Genomic DNA, 24,126 nt, shown 5'->3' on the forward strand with positions numbered 1-24,126 from the left:
TACTCTGTACTACAGAGGCTTATGTTTTCATTGATCAGCATATATGAATTTTGTATCAATAATATTGATCTTATCTACTAATAGGCCAGGTTGGATGGGGCCCTAGGCAGCCTGCTCTAGTATTAAATGGGCAGGTTGGTAGCCCTGCATGTGGCAGGGGGATTGGATATCCATGATCCTTGAGGCCCCTTCCAACCTGGGCCATTCTGTGATTCTGCAAAAGGCCAGAATAGTTAATGTTCAGCAAAGAACGATAATTACCTCCTTCTATTATGAAAATTAATATTAGGTAATATTATTTACAATCGCATCGACATTCAGGTCTACCAAATTGCCTAAAGGACTCCAGGTTCAAATGGCAAGGAGTTCTCTGTAGCAGATAAACTCAGGGCTAAATTTAACTCCATGCTAAGGAAGTTGGTTTGTTTCAGCTGTTTATTTTTATTTAATGAAATCAACAAATTGGCATGCAGTTATACAGAACCCAAGTGGGTTTTATTTTAGTAGAGCAGGAACAAAAAAGAGCAACTCAGAGAGATACATCTCTCTCCTTCTTAAAGGAAGCATGTGAAAAAAGGCTCTGGAAAAGCACAAAATATTTGCAATGGTGAACCTCACTCCCAGTTAACAGAAGACACCACACAGTGAAGCATGTTATTACTGCAGCCATCCAAGGCACTTGCAATACCATTCATCACTGTTTTACCCTGAGTCGTCGCTTCAGGAACAGATTATATCTCCTTCCACTCTGCTGGAATAACCAACAAGTAGTTAGTTAGCGTGCCGTCCCTCTTTAAGTCCCAAAGGGAGATGCCTCCAGCAGCACCCCACACTTGGTGTCAGTGAGCTGTGCTTAACAAAGCCAGGAAATGCCTCCAAGAATCAGCAAAAGCATGACCATCCACAAACAGCATGACTGTGCTTTTTATTAAAGGGAAAAGTGTCTTGGCATTCTGATAATAAACTTGGGTTTTTAAACAGCTCTGAGAGCGCTAATTACCATTATTTGGATACTTCAGTGTAGTTTAGAAGAACAGTAGGAAGACTTTTTTTGAATGTAATGCAAAGACAACAATATGAAAACAGAAACAGGCAGTAGGTAATGAATGGAGCACAGTCCTATTATACCCGTGTTATGCTGGATCTGCTAAAAAGTAAAAGGAAAATAGCAGTCATGTCATCCCAGAGCTGAAAAGGCTACATGCATAATGTTCACACATTCCAAGAAATGTGTTTATGTTCAAATATGTTCAAGTTTGAAAAATAAATGCAATCCCCGTGTTTCCATCGTGTTGTACATCTTTATGCCCCTTCACCACCTACACTGCTGCTTCCAAACGTAGCATGCAATCAGGCAAGATTCACATGCCTGAAACAATAATCATGAAATCCAATAGGAGGAAGGGAATGGTATTCTTTCTTTGGTTCAGCTCTTACAGTTCTGTTCATTTAAAAAAAAAAAAATTGTGTAACTTGCAGCTGTTAAGTGTTAGCCTGATTAGCACATAAAACCACACTGAAATCTCCACAGTATTAACAGTACTGCAATTATTTAATGTTACAGCTAAGTGAACCCTAAGCTGCACTCTAGCACCATCTAATCTCAACCACCAATTTAATGAGGCAGAGATGCTCACATAGAGTTTGTCCTCATGAACAAACAAAAGCCATATACACAAATATTATGACAACTTCAAAAAAAGCTCTTGCCAAATGAGCATCCAAAATTCTGTGTGTAGCATAGTCACAAGATCATTCCCCACAACTGAAGTACTGTTTTATCTTCAGTGCCATCCAAGTTTGCTTACTCTTCATGACGTGTCAGAATCCCATTCAGTCACTAAAGGTTTCAGCAGCAATTTAAGAAGATGCAGCAGTCACTTCTGGATCTGCTTTGTGAAGAACACTTCTCAGCTTTCTCCTGTGCATAGATTTATTCGTCATAGATAATGACAGGCGTACTCACAAAACCCATACATTATTCCTTCCCAGTGTGCTACATTTGAATTTCACAGGAAGAACAAGATTGGTCTTGCATATTCATGCTGTTCTGTGCCTAAATATGCACTTATGGGGCTAAAATGCCTGAAATGGTGATCACTTGCATTGATTGTATTTGTGAATCATACAATGCTATGGATTACATTTTATTTCTTCACAGGTTTTCTCAGAACTGCGTTCAAAACTCATCATGGCTGAGCCACGGTTATTAAGTTATACCTCTCATCATAGCAGATGGGTTTTTTGATGGGCTTTTCCTGTAATACAAGTAACCAAATTAAAACTTTGACTAACTAAACGGTGCCCAGTGAGGAATTACAGAGGACATGGAACCAGCCTTCTCTCAGAGGTGTATGGTGAAAGTCACAAGTTGCAACAAGAAAAATTCCTGCTGGATTTGAGGGAGTGGCTGAGCAGAAACAGGTCCAACAGGTTGCCGAAACTGTATCACCTACATCCTTTGGATCCACAGCTTGACTGACAGCAACCCACAGCTGGGGGCTGGAGCTACATGGCCTTTAAGGTACTTTTCAACTCAAGCCATTCTATGGCTGTAACCTGATCCACATCTGAAGTTAGCCTGGCCTTGAGGAGGAGACCTCCAGTGCTCATCTGCAATCTAAGTCACTGCATGACTCCATGAAGCAATGTGACAGTGCTCAGCATGTGCCAGCGCTTCCAGAAAATGAATAAAGTAGATTTACAAGGCCTACTCATTGTTCTGAAGTTATTTCTCAATTTTCCCAGCCTCACCACCTCTCTAAAAGTGAAGTGACTTCATAGCATCTGGGCAGATGAGCTGAACGCACTAACATCCTGGCTAAATTTTCTTTTCACCTAACTACAAGATAACCGGGCACATATGAACTACACCGATCATTATAGTTGATCTTGTGATTAATTGTTAGCTTGCCTAGACACCTGCCTGACATCAGAGCACACAACCTTGCTTAACTGCCCAGCAATCTCAGTAAGCAGACTGCCATCCCGTATGAGACAGAGTGCAGCCCTGCAGCAGGAGCTCCTGACTCACGGGGGAGACTGAAATGTCAGCGTGAAAATAAACAAAGCTCAGCTCAACACAAAGCGAAGCTGTCAAATATTACAATGACTCCTGCCCAAACAGATTTAGATGAAGTGTGTAAATGCCAGCTGGCAGTTGTTCTCTAAACAGAGCTCCCTTCAAACTTCTTCACACGCTAACCGCTCTCCAAGCACTCCAGGAGCAGGTCTGGCTGCCTCCTCCCACAGGGCTTCAGATATGCTCTGCCAGGTCCAAAGCAAACAAGACTGTCACCACTAAGAGCAGGGGAGAGCAGGCAGCTGGAAGTGCTGGTGACCACTGGAAGCCTTAATAGAGTGCCTCAGAAAAACAGCTCTGGGCTGAAGCTGAGTGACACAGGTTGTAGTAAATGTTTCCTTAGCCTTACTGACTCACCTGAACAGGCATCTGACCTTGCTTAATACAGTCAGCTTCTTCAGTGCTCCATTACAAGTAGCGGAAAAGCAAGTCTATTCTTCAGGTGCCACTACACCAGGCACAGATGATTCAGTCCTGTTTATTTTCTCATGATTCAGAGGGTTTTCTATTTCTGGTCACTCACATAACAACGAAATCAAGTTGTTATACGCTGTAGGGGATAACTCTCTATTATGTAAAATGAATTTTCCTCCAAACACACCTTGCTACTAAGTGTTTCAGCCCTCTCTCTCTATGTCTGGACTTGACAAATAGAAGAACTGCCTAGGGAAATACTTTTCAGAGTAAAATTCAGACAGAAAACTTGAGCTTTCTCAGAGGCCCATGCTAAGAAATGCAGCTCCCAAGTACAGCCCTTCCTCCCTCCAGAGCTTCACGTATCACAAAGGTCCAACTCTGCAGCACTGGGACTGGAGGTCCAGGGGTCAGTGTCCTTCATTGCCTTCTAGTTTGTGTATCTCAAGAGTGGAAAGATCATTTAGAGCTGTCATTTCAGTAATTAAGAGGTACTGAGCACTAATCCAAGATGCAGAATCTCAATATTATCTACAGTAGTTATACTACAATGAAGAATCCCCAACTATGAGTAATGCTAAATTACATCAGTAACAGCACCCCATCAGCACATCTAAGAATTGCATAACCACAGTCCTACATTATCAGGTAAGAAAACTTCCTGAGATTACAAGGAAAAAATGCAACATTTCATTTACTTGCTTGCAAGATAGTTCACAAAGCAAACATTTATTTATTGCATAATTCAGATAGTCATGCACCATTCATTTTTTATTGTACACACCATAACAAACCAGAATGATTACACTATAAAGCATTTATCCACTTACTGATGAACAGTACTGATGGACAGTCAGCTGAATATGAGCCAGCAGAGTGCCCAGGTGGCCAAGAAGGCCAATGATATCCTGGCCTGGATCAGGAATGGTGTGGTGAGCAGGACTAGGGAAGTCATCCTGCCCCTGTACTTGGCACTGGTGAGGCCTCACCTCAAGTACTGCGTTCAGTTTTGGGCACCTCAGTACAGAAAGGACATTGAGATGCTGGAGCAGGTCCAAAGAAGGGCAACAAGGCTTGTGAAGGGCTTGGAGAGTATGGCCTATGAGGAGAGACTGAAGGAACTGGAGATGTTCAGTCTGGAGAAAAGGAGGCTGAGGGGAGACATTATTGTTCTCTTCCAATATCTGAAAGGTGCTTACAGTGAGAGCGGGGTTGGTCTCTTCTCACTGGTGACAGGACGAGGGGAAATGGCCTCAAGTTGCACCAGGGTAAGTTTAGGTTGGATATCAGGAAACACTTCTTCACAGAAAGGGTTGTTAAGTGCTGGAATAGGCTCCCCAGGGAGGTGGTCAAGTCACCATCCTTGAATGTGTTTAAAAACCATTTGGATGTGGTGCTCAGGGACATGATTTAGCAGAAGGTTGTTAGTTTGGTTAGTAGTATGTTTGGACTTGATCTTTAAGGTCTTTTCCAACTGGAGTGATTCTATGATTTTACTTATACACTAACAATCCATTGCAGGAACGAAAAAAACCATATAGAAATGCAGAATATAGGAAATCAAAATTAGGGGTTTAAAAATGAACCATGGGGCAAAAAAACCTCCAGATGTGAAAGAGCAAGAAAAACCCAGCAGCTTAAAAACAGAATGAACACTATCACTACAAATTTGAGTGCAGTGTGCATGTACTTTCCTCTTCACAGAACAAAACATCTTGACAGCTACAGGTGACTGGAGTTCTGCCGAGCCAAATGTAACCACTCAATAAAACACAATTTTGAAAAGCAAAAAGCTCCTGTAAACACATTTACACAACAACTGCAAGTACACAGAGCAAGGAAGAGGAAAAAGCAAACTCCTCCATACTTAACGCACACTAAACAAAGCCACTGTTACATCAGAGACCACTTTGCATGAGGTTCACTTCAGTGTTCTTCCTTTGAGCAACCCAGGTAACTGAAGCACTTACCCACTTCCAAAGAGTGCATTTACAACTCTCTGCAGCCCCATTTGCAGTTATGCTTCATGCAAAGTACGAAGTTGCATCAGAAACTATAACCTTTGCCATCATAAGAAACAAAGGGAACCCCCACATCCTTCTTTATTATCTCTTTTTATTTTTATTTCTGCATCTTTCTAACACTTGTGTTTTAATTCCAAACACACAAAAGCTTGAAAACATGCATTTCAGAGCAGTTTAGGACACTCAGGATGTTCACGTTACAAGTTGAATGTGCAGAAAAAAACCCTCTCTGGATGAAAGAAACTACTGAGCAGGAACAGAAAAAAGAAAACTAAAAAGTATGCTAACAGAGCATATATGTTAATGGAAGACACCAGAGCCCCATGTAAGCAAGCAACTTGAATACACTTCAGCATGTACTTCTCCACTTATGTTAAACAAATTTTCTTATTTTTTTCCCCTCTGTAAAATAACGGAGATTGTTTTCTAACATATTTGGTAATTACTACCAACAGGCAGTAATTAAAACGTGTTAAAGTATCATGCTGACTCAGAATCCTGCATGTTATGATAAAAAGGGATCCCAAGTTAATCACACCATAGTTAGAATGCCCTATATCCCATCAACCCAAAAGAATAACAAAAAAGCAAACTTTCCAGTTTTCTTCACCAACAGTTAACTTCTCAATTTTGACATTTTATCCACCATCTGAACCCTTTCAATTATCTTGAATTCATCAATTAAGCCATCACATGATGTGGTCATGAGGCCAATAGACTCAAAAGCCACATCCATTTTTACACGCTAGAAAAGCAATTTGTTTGGAAGGATGGCTGCCTTGAAACTGGAAAATTTTTTAGTGAGGGACTTTTTGGCATATGGTAACAGAAGACGTTCACACGAATTCATGCAAGGAAGCATGAATGTTGCTTACTGCTTACCACTTGATGATCGGGGATGAGTAAAGTAGTCTCAGTGCTGTTTAGACCCTGCCAGGGGCATCATGGGAAAAACATAACATTGTTAGCAATGATGCAAATGACGCTTCAAAAAGAAAAAACTATTTGAGGAGAAACTGCGTAGCTTCTAGTTTAAATCACTAGAAAGTTATTCTAAATCATGGTTGGATTTTCAGTTCAGATAGTCAACGTTTGAGCAGAACTCTACTTCCCCAGGTAACTGGGGATCCCAAGCCTACAGAGATTACAAGTTCACTAACTTTTTTATTTTTATTTTCAACTAAAACTTTACTTGAGAGAAATTACACAGGTCTACTCATATAATTTTGCGAAATAAACACTAGTTTTGATTCTGTTTATGTTGAATGCAAACACACCCTTTTCCATTCTTCATTAATGATACCATCCCTGAGCATTTGCTCATCTAAGCAAAAATACCCTTTTCTGAATTCAGCCAGATAAACTGAAAGAAATTTTTCTTTTTGCAAAAAATCCACATGAGAAGCAGCGCCAATATAATGGCTCTATTGTTCTTTCATCTTAAGACAGTCTGAACAGGATTTACAAATCTAACTCTCATGTTACTGTTGCTACTGGAAAAAACCCAGCTGAACGTGAGCCACCGGTATGCCCAGGTAGTCAAGAAAGACAACAGTATCCTGGTGAAGACACCATCCCTGCAAGTTTTCAAGCAACATGGAGATGTGGTGCTGAGGAACACGGTTAGTGGACATGGTGGGGATGGGTTAGACCAGATGATCTTTGAGGTTTTGTCCAACCTTAATGATTCTATGACTTGTGGAGCAATGCACACTGAGATATTTAATTACAAATTTTCCTCCAGTTATGTTCTGCAAATATCAGCCATGTAAAGTACTGTACAAACTGGAAACCAGTGGAGGCACAGCCAAGGCTGTCAGTGATCTCCCGAGGCTCCTGATCTGCCCATGTCCACGGCAGAAGCCATCCATCAGCTCTTCTTCCACCTCTCCTTCCTGTACTTCTTCCGCTCACAGCTTCCCATGTCAGCCACGATAAGATGGCCTTAACCATCCTTGAAGAGCTGCCCACACAGCTTTACTCAAAGATAGAGCTTGAATATACTTAGTGAAAGAGTAAGCTGTGAAATGAGAGCATTCAGCAGGCAAAGTCTAGTCCTAGACTTTGGTGAACTGCTTTCCTACTAATCTAGGGAACTTATTTCACTCTCAGTACAACTGAAATTAGTAAGTCATGGAAGCTGGATGTTTCAAAGTCAGCATACCTTTTCTTGTCCATTCAAACTCCTGTAGAGAGTCCACTTTTCCACTACATGCTGAAGTCCATGCACTGCACAGCAGGGCTTTTCTCTTTATAGAGTATAATCTCGAGATCATGAACTAAATAGTGCTTTCAGAAACACTCAAATAACCCCAACTCCTTCAAATAAAAGCCAAAAATCAAACACTTTGACACTGGTGGTAGCAGTGTTCACCTGGTCCTTCATACTTCAAAATCTTCCTTCCTAAGTCAAACATATTCTCTTCTCTAAAGTATTCCTCCGTTTATTCCTCTTACAGATGTAAACAAACTACAAATGAGTTTGCGTTTTGATCTCCCACCAAATATGCTATCAAACAAAATGGACTCCTGCTATATTTTTTCTTCTCCCACTGCACAAGCATTAAGTAGAGGGAAAACAGATTTTCAGTTTTTATTTCATTCATTTTCCCATTTGCTTGAAATCTTTGAGATTCATTTACATGTTTCTTGGAACAGGAACTCTATAAAGGCTAATTTAGTAGATTCTGCTTCAAGACTGAATTAGGAGAGTTGGCTATTCCTAATGGAAGTGGCTGTCTATGAATTGATTTCACAAAGACTTAATTGGAAACAGATGCCTTTGCAGCACCTATCTGAAAACATTCCTACCACGTCCCTTTTTTCCCCTTTCCCAGTTCTGCTATTTGCTGAAAAGATCTCCTTGCCTCCCTGCATGACAAAGCATCTAGAAATGATTCATGCTGTAAAGCTTCTAATATCCAGGTCTGTTGAACTCTAAGTGCCCTTTGTTTCTTTTGGCCCTGGGAGTGAAGTAAATAAATAAAAAGACTAATAAGAAGCAGATGAAGAAAAAAAATAAAGTAGTAACGGATTTGAGCACAAATGCAAAATCATAAAGGAAGGACCACAAGCACTGCTGACTGCAGATTTCATTGCTTTTTGAGTTCTGGACTTCATCTGACTTTTGCATAAATGCTGACAGGCTTCACCACAGACTGCTTTTTACCTTCTTTTTTATTTTACTTCCACTGTTCCTTGTATACAAATCATTTTACTGTACAAATTGCAAAAGTCAGGAATATGCCACTATATTATGGATAATGTTTTCTCTTTAGAATCCAGATGTTAACTTCACCCAGTCCTCCCTGCTTCTAAATTAGCCAGGAGACCTTAGTTCTACTACTATTACTAAAAGTATGACATTATCCTAAGTTATGGGGTTTTTTTGGAGGGGCAGAGGAAAAAAACAAAGTACAAGCATGCTGTAATTGTGACTTGATAGAAATTCAGGTAACTCTCTTCCACTATCTTTTTTATGAATCACCAAATTTGTAAAACAGAAAAACACACTGGCTGCCAAAACAACAGAGCACACTGACCTGAGCTCAAACGGGTCGCTGCAAAAAGAGGAGAGAGAATGGGTTTTCTCACATGCCAGGATTGATGGGCCTACTCAACTGCTAGGAATGCATTAAGGATGACAAAGGCAAGCTAGCAAAGAACTGAGGAAAAGTAGAGTCTTTTGGTTTATAAAGAAGAAACTGAAGTTGTGAAGACATATCAAGATAAAGGATTAGCATTATATGAAAAAAATGAAAGCCATGTTACTGTTGGAATCGATTCATGGAAACACTTCACTTGGATATAAAGGACATTCATCATTACAAACTAAGGCTGTCATGGCTGATTACAGGGCTGAGCAAGATGATCAGGAGCAACTGTATAAATTTATGCCAAGTTTATGTATAGAAAGCAAAAATCTGATGAATGACTGTGTTCAAGGATACAGGGTAGGGTGATATAAAGCAGAGAGAAGTATCAATTTAAATGTAAAAAGTGTCAGATGGCCAGCTGAACTGAAGAAACAACCAAATTATGCTGTCTCCTCTTAGAGAGAGAAAGTCATTAAGTCAACCACGGACGTGTTAGTATGACATTTCTTTGTGATACTTGAAAACAAATTAAGAAAAATTACTAGGTAAGGAACATATGTAAGTAGAAAAAGAGAAAATACAGCATGAATTGACCCTGGAGAGCATCTGGGAGTAAAACCAGATATGTTTTTTGCAAGCAGACTGCCTCCCAGCCAAGAAAATGTTGAAGATAAAAGCCTCCTTTTCTGTAACATTTGAACACACAGAAAAAAGTTAAAATCCCATGTCCCCAAACATTAAATAAGTCACAGTCTTTCTCCCACATCTCCTGCCCTTTCCCACATGAAACTGAATTCTTTCAGATCTTGGTGAAATGGGCAATCTTCATGTAAACACAGGCACTCAAAAGGAACTTAACACAGCTTCAGACTCTGCTGCCTATCATGGTGCAATGATTCATACAGTGTAATTTGAGCTCATGTCTGCTTGGGTTCAGTGAAGTATTTGCTATGTCTGTTCAACAAAATGTTTCTTGGAGAAGAATATTACTTATGGGACTCATACAATAGATGGGGAGGAAGCAGACTGAACACAATAACAGATGAAACACGGTAGATTCATAAAAAACATGTGGGTGATATTGTGCACATGCTAGCAGAACAAAGATCTGTGTAATCTAAGGATGTGTTGTTCTGCCTTCACAGGGTCAACTTTAAATTTACCTCTCGAAAGCAGATGAGGAAAGGTACTCTAGAAACATAACAGAACTACACTTTGCCAGCACTCAATTCTATGATATCATTTCTGATGAGGGCTTGTAGGCAACTTAAGACTGTACTTCAGCAAAGCAGATACTGCTATTCTTATATAAAACTCTTCCTATCCTCCTCTAAACATACAGTAACAATTAAGAAATTAGAGAACAGAAATTAAAACATCCATTTCAGAAAATATTCCAAAATTCTTTTTAATGTCTTTCTTAACTGAATAGTATCCACGTACCCCTATTTATTCATTGTGTACCCTGTATTAAGCAATGAGGCACTGAGAGAAGTGAGCAAATGGTGATGCATTTCAGTTCGCACATCTTGCAAGGGAGAGGTATTCTTACAACTTGCCTTCTTTTGGCTTTCTCATAAAGACCTGTTAAAAATACCTACAGCACAGGAATGGAAGACAGCCTTGATTCTCTAGTAGTGTAACACACAGCATAAAACTAAGTACTGGCTTTGTGGAGGAGCATGATGTTTTCCCCATTAACAAAATACTGAAGCAACCATGTGATTCCTCTTTGAAGACTGACACTGAAAGTGCTGTAAAGTCCCAAACTGTTTTCCACTACTGTTAAAGCTTTGTGTTGTGAAATTCCTCAGTGAGTAGAAGCACTACTTTCACAATTTTGCTCCTTCAAAATATTATAGGAAGAAAACACATTTACATGGATAAAGATATACATATGAGAATCTAGTAGCAGTGTTCTTAATCAAAACTAATTTTCTCTTTCACAGCACTGTTTCTCTCTCATTCTACCAGTAGTACATTAATCCTGTACTGTACCTTACCTCAGAGCCACTTGGGGCCTCAGATCCTGCAGTTGAAATGGTTTCACATAAAGGTCCATTGCTTTCTTCCCCTAAAGAACATTGAAAGAGAGATTTGTGTAAGTACAGGCCTTTAAAAATATCCTTGTATCTGAAAGCGAAGTAAAACCAGAAGGCATGGAACTATGAGCAAGCAAAAGCAACATCTAGAAAAATATGAGCTATGTGAATGGTTCTTTGAAGGGAGAAAACACCATGAGACATCACATTCAGCATGTATTAACTTGCAGTCACATAAACATTCCTAACAGTGATAAACAAAACCCATCAGCATCTTGTGTTTGAGAAGATAAAAATTATTCCACCAATGTCCTACAGGTTACCATCTAATGAGGGTCCAACGCCCAGACCTTTGCTGCTTTGGTAATCAAAGTTCAATTATCCTGGTTGTTGTGTGTTAACTATTAAATTGTTTTTTGTTGCTAAGGGATTGATGGCATTGAACGTCACAATTACAGATTGTGTCCACATAATGGAGACAGGATAGCAGAATCAAGAATATTATCTTAAGTTGACTTTCCCACAAATACAGTTGGTCTGCCAAGTAGATTACCACTTAAATATTAACATAATGAAGGAAATTATATTAAATACCTTTAAATCACTGTAAGAGGTTGGCTGAACCCGCTGTCAGCAGTTTCCTCTGGAGAGCAATCCTGAGCCCTTAAGCTGGGCTCTTGCTCTAGGAAGATTTTGCAAACAATCTTGTCCCTGTTTATCAGACTGACAGACCAGTGTCCTAGATCAGGTATCTAAATAACTCCACCACCATAAATGGAAAAGGATAAATGGCTTTGTATATAGCTCATCACAACCCAGAGCAGGAATCAACAAAGCTGCCTCTTCATTGCAGCAGGGGACTTATGCTCCTCCCTGTTAGACAGTGAGGAAGCATCAGTGGGTATAGCTCAGGCAGGACAGAATATCACAGCTTAGACTGATGCACTTTCTAACAACTACAGTTAGCTTAACTCCTACCAACAACATAAACCAACTTTTTTTTTTTTTTTTTTTTTACAAGCCTGAAATGCCTATACATATAATTTTTTATATGTGCTCCTATAGAAAAGTTTGTTGTATATGCTGATGTGCAAGAACATAAAAGGAACAACTTCTCAGAAAGAGCAGTGATGCAGTGGCACAGGCTGCCCAGGGAGGTGGGGGAGTCACCATCCCTGGGGGTGCTCCAGAGCCATGGAGATGTGGCACTGAGGGATGTGATCAATGGGCATGGTGGGGATGGGCTGGGATTGGACTTGGGGATCTTACTGGTCTTTTCCAACCTTAATAATTCTATCATATAAGAATCAAGACCAGTGTCAAGTCATTTACAAAAAGTTTGTGAGGAAGTAACTAATTTAGGTTCACTTTTCCCACCCAATTACATCATAAACACTACACTCTAAGACAGAACACCAACAACAGAAAACATTTAATGCAACAGCTTCAGAACAGAACAGAACCCATGTCACCTTCCCAACAACATAAACATTCAAACAAGAGAAACACACAAAATGGGAAAAAAAACATAATAAGAACCTAGAACTCAAAAAAGCAGCAACTATCAAAATATTCAGAATAATTTCCTTGAGATACTGTTTCTGCAAGAATACTCCTGTAGAGAGGCTCTACCTTGATATAGGGCTGGCTCTAAGCACAAGCCAACCAGGCAGCTGCCTAGGACAGCCAAAAAGAAAGAGAGCATCACCATCACTCCACTGCCCGCTTTGCCCATTGCACTGGGAAGCAGTTGGCTACTGCAACTTTGTTTGAAGGCATCAAACCCAGGAGCAGAAAGCCCCAACATCACACAGCTCCCCACAGCAGAAGCAGCCAGGCACCTTGGCCCTGGAGCAGTGACATTCCATTTACCTGTGCTGCTGACTTGAACCAACTCCATAGCCTACAACAGCCTAGATGATCGTCTTCTCTGGATTATGAATTCTGTTGTTGGGAAAACTTAACCCCAAGGAACGAATGTGATTAAGAGTTTTACTATTAAATGCTTTTTTTGGTTATTAGCTCAGCTAATAACTTACACAAATTGTGAGAAAAAATCCTCTTGGTATTTCTAATCCAGGGGAATAAAACTGAATTAAGGCTGGTGCAGCATACAAAAAGGCAAAAAGAGAATACAGAACCTAGAGTAGCTGAGATGTACAACATTATTAAATGTTCACTCCTTGACAAACATAGAAGCAGGTTCCTAGGCAGCAAGACAAGAAAACACATATCTAGGAGTAAAGAAGCCACAACCCAGAACTGCAACAGATACCACGAATGGAGATGCCTAGTCAGTTTTAACCAAGAGGCTTTTAGAATTAAAAACAACAGTAATAAATAAAAGAATAAAAAAAATTAGGAGAGTAATGGTAGAGGACATGCACAGGAAGGAGGAAGGTGTAATGCTGCTTAGCGTGGTACCTTCTGACCGCGACCGCTTGAACTTGGTGAGAACTGCAACATCATCTTTAAAAGGAAAAAACGCTTCAGTTAAAACCAAAAGTCTCAAGTCAAATCCACTTCTAACATTAACACATTTAATAAGCCTCCTCTATTATTCAGAAGAAGCCTCAACAACTGAACAGATGAGCTTGCAGAAGGAACTATGGATTAGGCAGAAGGCAGAGAGCAGGCTTCTCCTGATCCTCAGCTTTCAGTCCAGGCCCTTCATTCAGCAACATAAGCTGAGCTTCTGCTTTCCCATACCAGCAACAGGGAAGACAAGAATAGTTTCCACTAGCCAAGAAAATATCTTGAAAACACTTCAAGAAATTACATTCTTATATCCAAACAGCAATGATACAATGATGAAACCATCATCTGTAACAGAACTGCTTTGTTCTTCGACACTACTTGCTCAGCTGTATGTAACAAGATATGAAATCATTCATACACCTAAAAGAATGGTCTCCAACAGCCTTACAATTCCATGCATAGCTATTTCTAATGCATTGAATAAACGTGTCCTGAGTGCTGTGCATTACTGGAAATGAGCGAGCTTCCTATGACCTGTAATTTTAATTTCCACTATCATTAACATACACTGTCCTGAACTGTACCCAACTGAAGGGCAATCTACTTATAAACTTTCCACGTGTCATCCTGAAGAATTACAGTTCACTTCTATTTCAATTACAGACCTAGATGAACAACAGCAATCCAAAACAGTTCACAGAAATTAGCATCCGGGACTGAAGATTGCAGAATACAAGTGTGAGTGATACAGCTTGTCAGAATTTATATGGCTTACTCCACAAACAAGCAATATTTCTACTAAGTGAATCTTCTTATTTCCACAGCAAGAATGAAGAATTTCTTCTTGTGCATTGAACTGGTGAGTTATTCTACAGTAGTCTAAATTTGCTTACTGTGCCCAAATCACTTCACTTTTCCTACATAGTAAAACTGGCATTTTAAGATAAAGAAATGAAAGCAATGCAATTCCACATTCAAACCTATTTGGTTTAATGAAGTGTTTTAATATGATGGGCAAGTTGTCCTTCAAAACTTGTCTATGCATTCCACTTTGAAGGGCCAAAAACCCTTAACAGACTAGGCACTGCCAAGATTACAGTTTCTTAAAATAACTACAGTAGCTGCAGTTTACAGAAGGAAGTATTACATACAGATATGCCTGAAAGTCACACATTTAAAATGAGATAAATGGATGGAAGGCCACATGGATGACTGACCTACCCTTCATGTTACACTATTACAGGAAGTGGAAAAATTCTCTTATTTTATAAAATCTGTATTAACAGCGTAGTCAAGAATTAAAATAACTTGCAAGAAAACAAACAGTGCAACATAAATTGTTTATTTTGACATGTTAATCTATAAAAATCTAATAATATGAGTCAATTTCTTCAGTGTTGTCACAAAAAAGTAATGGTGCTGTTGGAAATCAAGGCCTCCTGTGGTCACCCGATAGGTGGGACAAGTCAAGCAGCACAGCTCAGCAGTGCCCAAGGATGAACACCAAAATGGAGCTGGATGGTCCCAGGGCGAAGCAGAACCCAGTCTTAAGACATGTTAATAGCACTTTTCTTACTCAGCAAAAACTAGCAGGTAAAAGGGACTCTGAGACCCATTATACTGTTCTGCAAACCTCTGACACCTCAGTTCACACCTATGCATGTTCCTAGAGCGAGGTCTAGATGCTCTAGGTGAAGTAAAACTAACAAACTTAAATGAGGTAGCTACTTTATGCTATAAACACAACTCGTCATATTCACCCTTACCAAGGAGTCAAGCAAAATTTGATTCCTGTATGTCTTAAAGATACCATCTCAGTAAACTCCTCCATTATTCAGCAACCTGCCTTTCTGAGGGGAAGAGAAGAATCAATTCAAGAGAATGAATACTTACTGCTAAATCAGTACATGATTTACAGCATTGTGTCCTGTCCTCCCAAAAGATCAGCATGGGATTGTTGCTGAACTTGTCAGCTGGGGCCTACTCTGACTGATTTCTACTCACAGGGAGTCTGATTCAGCAATGAGTCACCAACAAAAATGCATACTGAAGAAATACTGATCCAGAATAAGGTCACTCATTCCACAAAGTGACTATTTTATAGTCATATAGGCTTGACTTGCAATAAAGCAAGACTTGCTGCACCCCTGTTCCCTGGGATCCCTGGGACTAGAATCCGAGCCCAATTAGATTCCCAAGCTGGATGACAGCATTGCCTAGGGGAACTGGGACCTACCCAGACTGCTAGCTCACCAGCAAGTTCAATAAATGTTATTATTTCATCTGATATCATCTGAAGAGCAACAGCTGCACTCCTGAACCAAAGATTTCATCTCAAGGTTATGCTTGAAGTGGTTTATACATACACACTGAGCTGCTCCTGAAAATTTAAAGCTATTCCTAAACAGTAAAAACATTGATTTTCTTACAGATCCAAGATAATGTACTAGGAACATAAGGAAAGAACTTCATGATTCCCTTAAAAAAAAAACAAAAAAAAACCACTTTCAATTATTACCTACTTCATGGCCATCATGTGTTTAATTATTAAATGGGCAATTGCACAGAACAGGTGTTTATCAACACATAGGTAGTAAAAGAAAAAAACCAGTATTTTTAATAGACAAAAATATAGGAGAAAAATCTAACTAATAAAATCTGGTAATCTGGATGAAATACAGTCTGTAGTTCTAACCTCTAGTATAATAAATGGGTATTCTGAGTTAGAATTCAAAGTTTACTCCTAGCTGCCTTCCTTTTATAAAACCCACTGAACCTCCCATCTTGATTAGAGAGCACAAAGCTTAACATGTTAGATCTATGTAAATCTGTTTTTAGCAAAAAACCACAAGCACAGTGTTGTAACAGAACCTGAATGACGTTTTTAATGTGCTTAAGGCAATAACTACTACCACACTGTAAGCCCGGTCTAAGCCACTGCATCAAATGTGCTGTGAGCACGGAACGTGGCATTTATACCTTCCAGGTACCATCATTATGCAGAATGGCACAGGTCAACCAATTGACAGGTTCAAACGCAATTAAAAAAAGAGAAAGCCCAGACCAGAAGTAGTTGGACAAAGTGAGGTATTTTTACACGTGTAAGATTTAGGACCTAGATGGCAAATAAGCCTCAGAAGAGCAGGGTGGTAGAACAGCAGCCTGCATTAGATCTGGCAGCTCGTGAAGGACTATGGCAGTGTTTGTTTGCATTCAGACTATTTATATGCCAAAGGCCATTTTTCATCAGTGTTGACTGCAGAAGCAGACAAGCAGCACAAGCAATGGCTGTGCACATATATGGAAATGCCAGGTGCATGCTGATCACACTCCAGAACAGAGGAAGAACGGACAACTGTGCTATCACTTTTCATCACAGCTCAAGGGAATTACAAGCACTTAAAGTGTTAAGTACAGGCTTGCTTTCTAGAAGCCCATTTAAAATCTCCTATCATTATTCATTCATGGATTGCACTGAAATGTGATATGGAATCTCTGACTTCTTTCAGCCTCTGCAGCAGTTCTCATAAACAGTGGGGATCCCCAGGTATCATTCATTCTATGGACACACATTACATCCTAGCATGAGAAATCTACAGAGGCTGTATGAGCAAAGCAACACAGTGAGCTACAGATGGAGCAATAGTGGGGAAAAACAGAGTGGGGAGAGAAGCAACAAGAACTACAGGGAACATATTTGACTCGTAGCTTCACTAAGAAAGTGAAAAGCTTTCGTGAACAACTACATGATCCATTTTCTGTCCAATGGCCCTATTCCTCAGCTGCTTACCACACTTAATTTCAGATGTACTTTGAATTTCACCTGCAATTCTTGGTTCCTTCCTGTCCCCATACTCTGCTTTGCACCCTTTTGGTCATACTTCCAATGACACGTGCCACTGAGAATTTTGCTTCACTTTCTCTTATTAAATAACATAGAAATATCTTGGTGTATTAGTTTGCAACACAATGCTTTCTATTCACTCAAACGAGATAGTGTAAGCATGGAAGTCATATGGAAGACCCACACAAACGTTCCCTACTAATCAAGAAAATAAGCAGGGTGGTAGATCACAGCTCCCATCACTTATGGTTTCTGATGTAGACACCAGCTGATTAGCAGGACCAAAATAGCACAGACATCCAACTTTTTGATGGCCTGTGAAATACATCTGCTTGTCATTACTTGTCAGTGTGGTATATTTCCAGTACATTGTAAATGAGCAAAAAGAGGCTCTCCAATTTCCTAACTGATAGTTAAGAAAGCCTCTTTGAATAACAAACCACAGCGCCTTTTCTAATTCTGGAGTAGTGCAGAAAATTAAAGACCAGCTATCTGCACCACAAGCCTTACCCACAGTGCTTGCTGGCATTCTGCTGTCTTGCCAGAAGCCTCCAATTTCACATTTACCCTTGGGAGCCTGCTAAGGGAGACATGGCATCACAGGGCATTTCCAGTTACAAACAGCACCTTATCCTAAGATTCTCTCCATAGATGCTCATCTATTCTTATTTTATTCCATTATGTACAGATCTGTATTACACTGTTGTATTTCAACTTCCTCCCCCCCTTCACCAAAAAGAACTGAAATCCCATAAACCCAATAAACTACAAGATTCGTTGAGAACACCAGATGACAACTGTGCATATTGGAGCTAAGGAAGTTTCTTCCCTCATTCCTTGTGCATCGGTTCCAACTAAAATCAAATTCTCTGGTAGCATAAACTACTGACAAAGCAAGGACTAAAGAGAGACAGTCTGAAGGCAGCCAGTGTTCCAGTTCTATCCCAGTGCAGTGTGATAAGTGATCCAAGTTCACCCTTGGATGTATTCTGAATGCATATAAATAGATTCAGAAATCCTTCACTGGATTACCACAGTATTGAATTGACTTTGGTACAGAGGCAAGCTATTTTCTCAGCTCCTCACGAGAAGAACACTTGAACATAGATGTTTATGTCATATCCCTCACCCTGCTCAGATGGGTAAATTAAGAATTGCCTTATGTTACATTAAGAAAGATAATCACTACTTTAAAAACACCACCACGGTTTGCACAGGGGCACATCTCCACTTTGATTTGCACAGCCTGCCTTACTTTAGGCCATCTCAGCAGCTGCAGCCAATTCAGCAACCAGCACACCTTCTCTTGACACCCACCATGCTACAGCACCAACACCAAACATCTAATAGCCCAAAGTTCTTGCAGGAGGCTGATTAAGAAAATATGAACATGCCTACAGTATAATCCCAAGTAACCAAGTCCCAAACTAGATTCCATCCCACCACTCCAAGAATTCATCTTCACAAACATCTCCTGATATTTTATTCAGCTTTCTGCATCTTTAGCTAACATCTCAAAATCTCTACATAGCTGTATTATGATTGCAAGAGGCATCCCTATCAGGAGGGCACAAAGACCCTTCTCCCTCTTCTTGAATTTCCACATGTGAAAAGCTATTCTGAAATGCACTGAAGGTGCTGCTAGACAGAAAAGTACATCCTGACAATCACATGGCTCTTCAGTTCAGCTCCTAAGTAACAATAAAAAAAAAAACAGTAGAAAAGTTCACTGCACATCACCACCTTGCCACATAATGTAAGAAAAACAATGCAACAGTTGCACACCAGGTGAGATTACCAGTATACTTTCTAAACTATACAATTACGGTAGGAGACTTGCTGTTCTCACCTGTAGACAATTCATTAACTAGATACTACGTATAAAGAAATATTTTTTTTTACAAACTATCTGCCAGCAGTAACTTTAAAAGTGCAGTTTCAGCAGTTATTGCAACTTATCCGGGTTTTCCTTTGTGTCCTAGTAATTACTGATCATCTGTATGGAAAAGTTAAGGCGCCCTTCTGGTTAAATACTACTATAAAAAAGTATTATTATTGTACTTGATCAAATTACAAACAGCAAAAATCCATATTTTAGCTCACCTTTCAGTTCTTACTAGGAGCTGGCTACATCAGACAGACTGCTTGGAAAGCAAACTTAGCATTTTGTTTATAAGTGAAGCTGCAAATCCCTTTTCTTATTTACACAGAAGCTGAACAGCATTCATCTGAGATGGGAGAAACAGTTCAGTTCTCTTGTACTTGACTGAATTCACCTGTATTTCTCAGCTCTCAGAAGAGTCCAGAACATCTCATGTAACTGCCAGAGGACAAATAAGGCAGGTGAGAGCACCCAGACCTTCCAATGGAGCTGCTCCACTTTGCTACCAACTGAGCTGCAGAAAACGTTTATAAAATCCAATGAAGAATCTTTATTTTTTAATGCAGTCTCTGGGTAAAATTAATATTTAAGCTCTGCTGTGGATTGGGATTTAAGTTTTCAGTTTTTCATTAATAGCATCACAGCAAAATTATCTTACTGAGCATGCCAATATAGAAGGTGGTACTTTGCAAATTGTTGGAATCTGTTCCACAAAGCAGATTTTTCTGTTACAAACTGTAGTTTTCTGTTTAAACAAAGCTTACCTGTTGGATACCCAACATGTATTTAAACTGTGCCTGGCAGTGACACCTCTGCGAGTAAAGAAATCTCATGCAGGAATTACATGTTGCTTGGTGAGGCTAATGGCATATTTTCTCACTTGCCTTTTCTATGTTGAACTATGCCTAAATGCTTTGGAGCTTTATTTCAATACCTGGGAATACTCATCCAGAGTTTTTGTGTTAGTTAGCCCTCCAGTTTTGTCCTGTGGGTGATAACCCACTCAGAGTTTCTACAAGCAGATCAAAAATTATTATTCCCTCAGTAATTAAAGACAGCTATAGTTTTGAACACAGGCTTATATTTTATATTGTGAGTACAAATCAATTTCAATTAAGTCAGCAACTTTCTCTTAAACATCAGCAGTACTTGGTCCTTAGCAGTGATGCATTATTAGCAGTCAGCACAAGTGCTATTTGGAAGTCACATCATCAATTTCTCCTGGTATGTTTCTGCCTTTATTTGGGGAAACACAAGCAAGACAACAAAGCACGTAGGTGAGTATTTGAACATGGAACTGTCAGGTACCTCTTAGATGAGCCATGGCTTCAGTCCAATTCCTTACTACCAAAGGGGAATGTGAATAACCTCTTTCTGTCTTGCAGAGCAGAAGTTGGATTTGGGCTCCCCTTATGTGTACCATGCACTTAAGCTGCATTCATCTGCACGGGTCTACATCTCAAAACACAGTACAGAGCCAATTACCAGCTTCCAGAAGCTGTGGCGTTGGTATCTTAAGCAGAAAATATAATGTTGAAAGGCAGCACAAAGAAATATTCCTAATAACATACTGCATCTTCTTCCCTTGATACTTACATCGGAATTTTGCAAGTTCACTTTTTTTTTTCCTTAATATTCAGGTAGATGACGCACATCTTGAATAAAAAGCAAAATCACACACTTTAAAGTGGAAGTTATTACCTCACACTGGTCTCATTCATCAGGAAGCAAGAGAACTTCCTCTGCAGAAGAAGGTTTGGCACATGAGTTCCGAACACAGAGTGCACGCTCAACTTTCTGCTGCTGGGAAGTAGCTTTTCACTCCCACAACTTGTTCTTCAGACTCAAGTTTAAGGAAATGCAATAGCAATCCAGAATTAAATACACACGTACCATCAAGATATGAACGGGTCTTTAAGGCAAAAATGCAGCTTTTCTTTTTCCTTCTGCCTTTTTCCTATTTACCCTTACCCAGACACTACTGTGTGATGGCACACCTGACATCTATGCCTGGAAGCCTCTTTAGGAAGTTACCTTAAGAGTACAAAGCATACATTCAGATCTTGGAGAAGCCTCAGTGGTAACAGATGCATATTGCTAACTTTTGCAGACCACAGCTAGAAGGGCAGGTTTTATTTATTGCAAATCCATACTTTTTTTTTAAATTATTTTTAATAACACATTAGCAAGCTTCTAAAAGTTCACTCCCTTTAGCCCATATTAAGTTTTTTTATCTGTTTTAGAAAAGTGCATGATTAAAAAGTGAACTGAATTGGTGCATGACTGTGTACAGTTATGTGACAATATACGGTGTATGCTGCTATATCACATTCACACACTGAAACCCATCCCAACTCCTTAGGTTCGAGGTTTATAACTTAAAAAAAGCCCAACGCATGACACTCATGGGAAAACGGAGCACTGTGGAACTAAGTTCACATTCCTGACTTTCAGCATCACTCCCTGCCTGGTTACCACATATTGACTAAACACGTTTCGGTCTCCAGCTCCTTCAGGAAAGCAGGCGAGCCCTGCTCCGTGCTGGCAGTCAGCGGGTCGGGCCATGACTCAGGGCTCCCCGCAGGGCTTGGGAAGCACCCTGCAGGCTGTAGCGCCAGAGATGGCACACGGGGAGCTCCCACTTGGCCGCCCCTGGGTAGCACCCACAGGCACTGCTTTCTCAAACAATTCTGTCGATGGTTTTGGCAACCACACTGTTACTAGAGGAGTTCCAAACGTGTTCTCCCAAAGAGAAGTGATGTCACGGAGCTTGCGAGCGAGAAACGCCTCCCAAGACCGAGCCCCAGCACACGGGGCGGTAGCTGTCCCGTGCAAGGGGGTCTTCGCTTCTGGGATCGGTGGCAAAGCACGGTTCCCATCATATTTTTAGAAAGATCTTTCCACGGCACAGTACCATCTCAACCCAACCCCCGCCCCGCGCTGGCAGGGCGCAGCCGACACCCGCATCCTCGCATCCCCTCCGAACGCTTCAGCCCTCCCACCCCGACGGAGGAGCGGCGGTGGGGCTGCCTCGCAAAGGCGCTGTCCCGAATCCCCGCCTCTCTCGGGCCCCTCGCGGTGCGGGCGCCGCGATCAGCCCCAACCCCAGCCCCTAGGTGTGGCCCCGCGCCTACCGTCGGCCGACAGGGCCATCTCGATCAGCGTCTCGTTCGCCTTCTTGCCCAGGCGGTTCATGGTGGCTGCCCCCAGCGCCGCTCTCACCCGCTCCCAGCTCGCCCGCCTCCCGCAGCTCAGCGGGGTGAGTCAGGGGCGGCGATGCATGCGCAGTGCCGCGGGGCGGAGCGGGGAAAGCCGGGGCTCTCCCTGGGGAGCTCGCTTTGTACCGCCGCTTCCTCTCTCCTTTTTTCCCTCCCACGGCCGCTGTGGTAGCGGTGGGAGGCTGCTGCTCCTCCCGCTGTGGCGGCTCGACGCGGGGCTGTGCTCAGGCGCGGACATTTTGGCTAGGGCGGTGCCCGGGCACCATTAGCACTGCTGTTTTTTGATTTTTTCTTTTTACTTTTTTTTTTTTCTTTCTTTCAGGAAAAATAAAGATATGACTAAAAAAGACCAACATATTGAGAAACGTGGCTGTTCTGTAGTTCATTTGTACCCTCTCCCCTCCCCCCCCCAAGCACAGCCAGCTCCCACCTGCATCCCTCAGGCTATCACCCCATTTTCTCATCTCTTCAGTAATCAGGGGTACTTTCCAGCCCTCTGTTGGCTCAGTGCATTTATTTCACTTCAGGGCAGATCTTGAAGCCTTCCTTCAGATTAGCTTTTTGTACACTCAGATTTCTCTGACTTAAGTAACAATGTTGTGCAACAAACCTGTTCAGAGCTGTGTTCCTTGAGCAACCAGCGCACAACAGCAGTTTCAGGGCAGGATTTCTTAATCACAAAGCTCAAGTCAGGCGTGTCGAGCCACCCAGTTACAGCAGCCGGCTGTGCTTCGCTCCCCGTACAGCATTAGACCTTTGTGCATTGCTGAAGTGTATGACTGAAGTATATTTTTAGATGAGAGCAAGGCCTAAAAATACATCTGGTGGCACTCCAACATCTGCGATGCTCAATTTGGCTTTCGATCTGAAGATGTTGAGAAAGGAAGCCATCCGGAAGGACTTAGAAGTGGGCCCATGTGAACCTACTGAAGGCCAAGTGCAAGGTGTTGCACTTGGGTTGAGGCAATCCCAGGTGTTTATGTAGATTAGGCAAAGAACCCCTTGAGAGCAGCTCTGCAGAGAAGGACTGGGGGGTCCTGGTGTTCAAGAAGCTGGACATGAGCCAGCAGTGTGCGCTTGCAGCCCGGAAGGCCAACTGTGTTCTGGGCTGCATTAAAAAAGGGGTGGCCAGCAAGGAGAGGGAGGTGATTGTCCCCCTCTACTGGGCTCTTGTGAGGCCCCATCTGCAGTACTGCGTCCAGGCCTTGGGCCACCAGCACAGGAAGGACGTGGAGCTCTTGGAGTGGGTCCAGAGGAGGGTACTGAGATGATCAGAGAGCTGGAGCCCTCTTAAACACAGAGGACTGTGGATTGACTAAATAAGGTTAGTGTGTGAAGGCCAAGCACTGGAATGCTGCAGAGAGCTAAGGAGGTCTAGCAAAAACATTTGGAAACTCAGTTCACTTCAGTGTGCGTTAATCAGTATAAAAGTAAAGCAGGATGGAATTATAACGGTACAAGGAGAGCATTCCCCCTCTGATGAAAGGTAACGGGTTCTGGCTTCCTCAGACATAGAAAAAGCTGAGGTACTCAATGTGTGCTTTGC

At 41.2% G+C, this 24,126-nt stretch overlaps 1 protein-coding gene and 1 long non-coding RNA gene across 7 annotated transcripts in view; one reads left to right on the forward strand and one right to left on the reverse strand.

Annotated features, from left to right (window-relative positions):
* LOC149917662 (uncharacterized) overlaps positions 1-2,641 on the forward strand; it is a 48,874-nt gene extending 46,233 nt beyond the window's left edge. The window contains exon 3 of the long non-coding RNA XR_016466602.1: positions 2,162-2,641. This is a non-coding gene — a long non-coding RNA (uncharacterized LOC149917662). The remainder of the gene's footprint in view (positions 1-2,161) is intronic.
* ANO5 (anoctamin 5) overlaps positions 1-22,673 on the reverse strand; it is a 50,341-nt gene extending 27,668 nt beyond the window's left edge. Inside the window, exons 1-5 of one of the 6 annotated variants that reach the window (XM_090140188.1) lie at positions 22,497-22,673; positions 13,583-13,627; positions 11,120-11,190; positions 6,403-6,450; positions 707-751 (exon numbers count right to left, since the gene is read on the reverse strand). In XM_090140188.1, coding sequence (XP_089996314.1) covers positions 707-751; positions 6,403-6,450; positions 11,120-11,190; positions 13,583-13,627; positions 22,497-22,557 — 270 coding nt within the window. In that variant the 5' untranslated portion in view covers positions 22,558-22,673. The other 5 variants (XM_090140189.1, XM_090140190.1, XM_031607178.2 and 2 more) reach the window with 5 other exon arrangements.
* Between the last annotated feature and the right edge of the window lie 1,453 nt (positions 22,674-24,126).

This window comes from Phasianus colchicus, chromosome 5 (assembly GCF_987193195.1).
Source record: "Phasianus colchicus chromosome 5, bPhaCol1.hap1.1, whole genome shotgun sequence".
NCBI lineage: Eukaryota > Metazoa > Chordata > Aves > Galliformes > Phasianidae > Phasianus > Phasianus colchicus.